Source organism: Trichinella spiralis (genome assembly GCF_000181795.1).
Source record: "Trichinella spiralis strain ISS 195 chromosome Unknown Scfld3, whole genome shotgun sequence".
NCBI classification, from domain to species: Eukaryota; Metazoa; Nematoda; class Enoplea; order Trichinellida; family Trichinellidae; genus Trichinella; species Trichinella spiralis.
In genome coordinates, this window is record NW_003526942.1 from 22,528 (window position 1) to 29,912 (window position 7,385).

The following is a 7,385-nucleotide window of genomic DNA, read 5'->3' on the forward strand; positions in this document are numbered from 1 at the left end:
GTTCACAGGTTGCAGCTTTCATGCTTAACCAAGGAGTGACGAACTACTAAAATTGCTAGCATCTGATGAACTTCTTGATTTTACTGGGAGTGTTCTATTTGAATCTTTCTTATTTCCAATCCAAGAATTTTACTTTAATATTTACAAAGTTTCTTTTGTTACAAAACATCCATATATGTATTTTTATATATGTCGATGAGGTTTGCTGTTCGTATGAAAAATGCTGTTTGACATTCCTACATTTCATATGAAATACAGTGGAACTTGGTTAAGTGCACATTGAATAAGTGCATAAGATTTTGTCTGAAAAAAATTCCCTGTAGTTAATTAAACGATAAAATAATGAATAAGTGCATGGAAATTCTTGCCAAATTCCATGCTCACTTAACCCAGTTCAAATCTAATTTGAAATGCAACATCAAACAGATCAGCTACATTATAGACGCTGCTTTTGATGCGGAAAGTTTTAATATTTCGTTATCATTGAAATATACATTGAAAGGTTGCAAATGCACATGAGAACAGTTGGCAATTTAAATGTTCACCAACGCACTAGTCGATTTCGTTCAGATGTTGAAATAGAGAGTTTACAATTTACATGAAATATATAAATAAATTTGTTTTTTGATTTGTAAATAATATTGCAGATTTTTAATTTTTTATTTAAATAAAATATACGAAGGTTGAAAATTTGAAAGTAAAATTCTTTGATTGCTATGTACACTTGATGTACACTCTGCCGGATTAGTTGGCACTTTTCGGACTTGATCTTCAGCCCCACTGACTGTAGGCGGGACAGCACCCCTTCCAAGCGCTCTAAATGCTCCTCTTCTGTCTTCCCGAAGACGATGATGTCGTCAAGATAGACGAGGCATGTCTTCCACGTCAATCCCCTCAGCGCTTTTACCATCGACCGCTGAAACGTCGCCGAGGCGTTGCACAGCCCGAACGGCATGACGCGGAATTGGAAGATTCCCAGGGGTGTGGAAAACGCTGTCTTTTCCAGGTCTTTTTCGGCGACTTCGACTTGCCAGTAGCCGGACGCCAAGTCGAGGGTGCTGAACCACTTGGCCCCCGCCAGCGCATCCAGCGTATCGTCTATGCGCGGGATGGGTTGGGCGTCGACGCGCGTCACTGCATTCAGCCTGCGATAGTCGACGCAAAACCGCGGGGAGCCGTCCTTCTTTCGGACCAGCACTACCGGTGAGCTCCAGGGGCCTGAGGCTGATTCGATTACCCCGGCGTGCAGCATTTCCCTGATCAAGCGGTCCACTGTCTCCCGCTGGGCTTGAGGAAGGCGACGGGGTGGAAGCTTCACCTGCTAGGCCCCTCCGGTCTCGATGCGGTGTTGGACGAAACTCGTTCGTCCGAGATCACCCTCACCGCACGAAATGACCTATCCGAACCTCCGGAGTAAGTTGCGTAGGGCCCGCCGATTCTGCGCGGAGCACTCCGCTCTGTCCATCAGAGCGCGTTCGCACGCTTCTAGCTCACCGCTATCGGTCTCAGGTCCCTCCCCTACCGTCTCCTCCAGTGGTACTTCCCGGGGACTTGCCGTGATCCAGGCGCATCCGATGCCGGGACGCGTTGCCGTGGCTAGTTCGTGGATGATCCGGACCCTCGAGCCGTCCGTCATGGTCATCTTCCCGGCTTGCCAGTCGATCAGCTTGACGTACTGGTCAAGAAAGTTCGTACCCAGGATCCCTGGTACGACCAAGCTTTCCACAACTGCGACGTGTATGCGTCCCCTCCAACTTCCCACCTGCAGCGGCAACGCTCCCTGGCAACAGAGGCGCACCCTTCGCCCGTCGCCGAGCAGGATGGAGCCCCCGGCAGCTTCTAAAGGTTCTCCCCCGGTGGACTTGTGCCAGATCGAGAGTGGCAGTACAGAAACAACCGCCCCGTTGTCGAAAAGGAGGGAAATCTCCAGCCCGTTTAGCTTACCTACGACAGACGACGCATGTCCAGCTTGAAGTTCCGTCATCGCCAGGAGACAGCGATTAATTCGGTTCATGTCCGCTACAATTTTTTCATTGAATTTGTTTATTTTACAATGATATTGTTCTGTAATGTTTACTTCATAAGATTTAATTGTAAATTGTAGACTTAATGTAAAAGTTTTAAAAGAAAAATAACACAACCTGTCGTTCACATTTTTTGAAAATTTTCCCAATGTCAACGGAACCTGCTGATCAGAACTTGAAGGCAGGGGGACGGTAGTCAACAGTAGGAAGTGAGTTGATCCGTTATTTGAGCGTCGGGACGGTGACAAACGTCTTGTGTGTGTGTGTGCTTTTCACCGATTTAATTGTGAGTAATTTTTTCACGTCATAATTATCTTACTTTGCTTGCACTTTTGTTGAATAAACGCCATTTCACTTCTTGTAAAAACTTGTAATAATACATGTACATGATAAATTCGTCACGTTCAGAAGCGAACGTGAATCAGATAGCGGTTAGATGACCATTATAGATCTGACCTGCCGCTGAATTAAACTCGTGAATAGTCCACCAGCTCGCAGGCGACAACGTTTTTCTCGCCAACAACATTTATCTTTGCTTTTGTTTATTTATTCTGAGTGATAGTGTGCTTTGGATTTGTAAGATTCTGATTTTGCTTGTTATTTGCAATTGTGATTTTTTACTTGAAATTTGATTAATTGTTGAGGAAATTCAAGGAAATTAGTTCAAAAATTGCATAAAATTAGTTTTATTTGTTGACGAAATGATGTTGATATTTCGGTAAGACGTATGAGATTATAGCTTTTGACGTCTAATTTTATATGTTCCAAATTTTCCGCACAAAGGAATGGAGCAATTCTTTATTTATGCTAGGTATAATTTTTATTTAAATGTTTTTATTGTTGTTATATGGTATGGGTTATTTTAGTTTATTTAAATATAAATATGTAATTATATAATGTATGTAATTTATTTTTATTTTAGAGAGACGTATCAAAAATATGGAACGAACGATCGTATTGCACAATGGCGTTAAAATGCCAATAATTGGTTTTGGAACATGGCTGGCATGGATATTGTTGGTCGTTTAGTTGCTGATAAATGATAACATGTATTTTTTAGTGTAAAGGAAAATCGCTGAGTGATGCATTGGACATTGCCTTGGAGACTGGCTATCGTCACATCGACACAGCATATGTATATGAAAACGAAGATGTAGTTGGAAATGCGATTGACCGTTTTTTAAATTCTGGGAAAGCAAAGCGTGAAGATTTGTTTATTGTTACAAAGGTTCACTATTTGTTTGTTTAAATTTTTAACACAAATATCAAAAGTGATTAATTATGTTGTGTAACAGTTGTTTGGTGGATTTCACCGTGGTGATGAAGTGGAACCGGCATTGAGGGAATCATTGAAAAAATTAAAGTTGAATTACGTTGATTTATATTTGATCCACACACCGATGTCTTTTAAAGTAATGTGTCAAATATTGTAATTATATATTTCGTCGTTTTATTATTGTCTTTTAGAAATCGGATAAGGAATTAGTGATGTTAGTTGATGATCATATTATTCCTGATCCAGTGGATCATTTGGAAACTTGGAAGGTAAAAATTTAGTGAAGAAAAAGAAAATGAAGAAGGGTAATTTTATAAATAAATTATTGTGCATAGGCAATGGAAGAAGTTTATAAGAAGGGTTTGACGCGTGCGATTGGATTGTCAAATTTTAACATCGAACAAATGCAAAGAATTATCGACAATTGTGAAATAATTCCGCATAATATTCAAGTAGACTTTTTGATTATTAATATGACAGATTATTGAATGAAAATAAATATTAACTTAGGTTGAATGTCATATTTATTGGCCACAAAATGAATTGTTTGATTTTTGCAAGAAATACAATATTTCATTCACTGCTTATGGACCAATTGGTAGTCCTGGTAGGAAAGAAAGTCATTTGGGTATTTTAGGTGTTGCTGATATAAAGTAAATAGTAAAGAAATATATATAAAACAAGATTCATATTATATTGCATTGTTGTTTAGCAAAGAGCCTGCACCATTGGAAGATGCTGCTGTGAAATCAATTGGAGAAATACATAGAAAAACTCCAGCACAGGTTATTGTTTGTGAATAAATAATTGCGTATAATTGATTGATTGATTGGTGTTTAAATGTTTTAGATTTTGTTGAGATATTTGATTCAACGTGGAATGATAGTGATACCGAAAAGCACGAATGAAGGTCGAATAAAAGAAAACTTTAATGTATTTGATTTTAAACTTGAAGAATCAGATATGTCTGCATTGGCAAACAGACCAATCAAGAAACGATTGTTCCTTTTCTACTGGTACCATTAATATGTTTTACCGGTATACTTTTTTATTTTGATAAATAATTTTCTTTTTAGGGCTAGGAAACATCCAGATTTTCCATTTGAACCGATGGATTGAATAATTTTATGGACGGAAGATTTTTGCAATTTCTGGACAGTTTTTTATTTTTCAAATTGATTACCGTAAAATTTTGATTAATGCTGTTTTTTAACGATTGATTATTTTACTGATTGAAGTAATTTATCAATCCTTTTTATGTCTTCAATTGATATTTCTGACTTTGCAGAAAATGAATTTTACCGCGAATGTTTGTGATGATTATTCATTTCTTCATTATGCTTATTTTCGTACGAAATGTAATATTTTTGATTGGTGTGTTGTGCATGCGCATCAATTATTTTCACTATCATTGCTATCCAATTATTGATTGATGTTTTACGTGAAATATTCGTTCAGATTTATTACTGTTTGAAATTTTACAATACTATGTATGCTTTTTCCGTGAATTATTATATTAATGCAAATGTCAGATAGTTTTTGATGATGCATTTTTTCATTCTAATGTTGAAGTAATGTAAGGTGTACAATTTTGGAAAACTTGGAGGAAAACTGATGACCCTTAGCAAAATCGTGTGTGTACTATTTTTTTAGATATCCTTGTATAGTGATTCTGTCTTATTTTTGGGTTTTGTAATTATTTAAGCTTAATTCTTTAATTATTAAAAAAATTTCATCGCCGTTGCATGTTCTCAGTCAACTGTCAAATCTGAGGGATAGAAATGAAGGAAACAACGCTTGTTTGCTTCATCCAAATCGATGCAAACAGGACCCACTCGTATCTAAAAATAGAACGGAATTTTCTACAACTGAAGTTGCCAGCCAATACAAGGAGTGGTGATTGCTTAATGTTAGCATCGACTTATTTTTCTGATTTCAGCCTCTGAAAAATTTATCACATGCAGATTTTCCCTTTGTACTTGAATAGGCTTTAGCTGCTATGCAGAAGGGTCAAGGCCGGCAAATGAAAGATCAATATATGCTTTATGCCTGCCGACGATGATCATATTTTGGCGGAAAATATGCAGTGCTAGAGGAGGATAACGTGAGATGAAAAATAATTTTCTTTGCTTTATGTTTTGTTTGGTGAAATGTTTTCAAAATCCAACAGATCCTTTTTGATCTGGAATGTTCAACATGTGGTTATCATCGTAATACAACAATTGCAACTTGAATGTTTAATCAACCCTGTAGTCGGTTTTACTTTAGATATTGAAAAACAAATTTAATACAGTTTACACAAGATGTATAATCACAAATTTGTATTTTAAACAAAATTCCAGATTTTATTTTTTATTTAAATGAAACATGAGAAGAAAAACAATAATTCTTGTAAGCAGGAGCGAAAGAAAGATTGGAAAGATTAAATTCTTTTGCAAGCCAAAAATATTTTCAGAGAATATTCAGGCAAAATCAGAAAATGTTTCGATGCTAAAATTCAGCAATCACCACTCCCAGTTTCAGCTAAAATCTGCAGCTGCAGACAATTCAACAAAGTGGTTTCAGGGCGATTTCAAAATTACAAATTATTGTTTGTGGATAAAGATTGACGCTAAGGACAGCGACTTTGTTTATTGAAGCTTGAAAAATAAACTCATATTTGCCAATATCTTTAACCGTACATAGCAACAGACTACTGGCATTAGCTTACTCGCCACAATGGCATTGATGGTAAAATGCTATTTTCCATTTCCATATTTCCATTTCAACATCTGAACAAAACCGACTAGTGCGTTGGTGAACACTTAAATTGCCATCTGTTTTCATTTCCATTTGCAACCTTTCAATGTATATTTTAAGGATAACGAAATATTTAAATATTCCGCATCAAAAGCAGCGCTTATGATGTAGCTGATCTGTTTGATGTTGTATTTCAAATTACATTTGAACTTGGTTATAAGTGAGCATGGAATTTGGCAAGAATTTCCATGCACTTATTCATTATTTTATCGTTTAAGTAACTACAGGGAATTTTTTCGGCCAAAATCTTATGCACTTAACCAAGTTCGACTGTATTTTATATGAAATATATGAACGTCAAACAGCATTTTTCATACAAACAGCAAACCTCATCGACATGTATAAAAATACATATATGGATGTTTGGTAACAAAAGAAACTTTGTAAATATTAAAGTAAAATTCTTTAATTGGAAATAAGAAAGATTCAAATAGAACACTCCCAGTAAAATCAAGAAATTCATCAGATGCTAACAATTTAGTAGTTGTCACTCTTTGGTTAAGCTTGAAAGCTGCAACTGTGAACAATTTGTCAATTGTGTATTTTCCTTTTGTATTAAAATTGCTTTTACCAACGTATGTGATGTGACGAGAAACGCGAACAATATTGGACAAAGGCATATTCGTGAAATCATGCGTAAAATTAAGTGAAATTGCGAGCTAACGCGTAACGTTAGCATTAGTGCCATTTGCAACCCGGAAATTAAAAGTGTTGCTACAACATTCCAGATTTTTCAAACAGATTATTCAGTATCTTGACATTACACCCGGAAGTTAGCATCTAAATCTTGATAAATTTCAAGAGGAAATAAATTAATTTACAAACAGTCAGAGCGGATTTATATATCAGGAGGGAAATCGATAATAGACCGAAGAAGAAACAAGGAAGAAGATATGAAGGCTCCTGGCCACCGCTTATTTATATTAGTTTTTTATTCCATTGTATTGTATTATTTAATTTTTTCCTTTTTCGTTGTTTCCACTTTGTTAATGCCGTTCATTGTTGTTTTTTACTGATGTTGTTAGTGCTGTTGGCTAGTGAAAAATAAAAATCACTATTTAACTTATTTTTTGTATTGTTTTTTCTGAATTATTACTATCGCATTTGATATAACGTCACTTTGATACAATAAAATATAGAATAATGATAAAAATTATTTTCCAAAATACTGATAATGAAAAAGTATAGACTACACCACAAATAATATATTTAAATAAACAAAATTTCAATGAATGACGAAACTTCAAACAGACGATAAAATTTTGGAATAATAGTTCCATTTTTTT

At 35.8% G+C, this 7,385-nt stretch overlaps 3 protein-coding genes across 3 annotated transcripts; 1 reads left to right on the plus strand and 2 right to left on the minus strand.

Annotated features, from left to right (window-relative positions):
• Positions 1–243: 243 nt before the first annotated feature.
• Tsp_12151 (reverse transcriptase family protein) lies at positions 244–1,252 on the minus strand. Its single transcript, XM_003378707.1, has 2 exons — positions 803–1,252; positions 244–303 (listed from the first exon to the last, which is right to left on the minus strand). The coding sequence occupies exons 1-2, from the start codon at positions 1,250–1,252 to the stop codon at positions 244–246; spliced, it is 510 nt and encodes a 169-aa protein (XP_003378755.1).
• A 144-nt stretch (positions 1,253–1,396) lies between these two features.
• Positions 1,397–2,374, minus strand: Tsp_12150 (conserved hypothetical protein). The gene is made up of 2 exons (XM_003378708.1): positions 2,344–2,374; positions 1,397–2,019 (listed from the first exon to the last, which is right to left on the minus strand). The coding sequence occupies exons 1-2, from the start codon at positions 2,372–2,374 to the stop codon at positions 1,397–1,399; spliced, it is 654 nt and encodes a 217-aa protein (XP_003378756.1).
• Positions 2,375–2,404: 30 nt separating this feature from the next.
• Tsp_12149 (aldose reductase) lies at positions 2,405–4,419 on the plus strand. The gene is made up of 11 exons (XM_003378709.1): positions 2,405–2,455; positions 2,949–3,044; positions 3,085–3,252; positions 3,320–3,436; positions 3,492–3,569; positions 3,636–3,752; positions 3,811–3,953; positions 4,013–4,085; positions 4,150–4,233; positions 4,256–4,338; positions 4,377–4,419. The coding sequence occupies exons 1-11, from the start codon at positions 2,405–2,407 to the stop codon at positions 4,417–4,419; spliced, it is 1,053 nt and encodes a 350-aa protein (XP_003378757.1).
• The last annotated feature ends 2,966 nt before the right edge of the window (positions 4,420–7,385 follow it).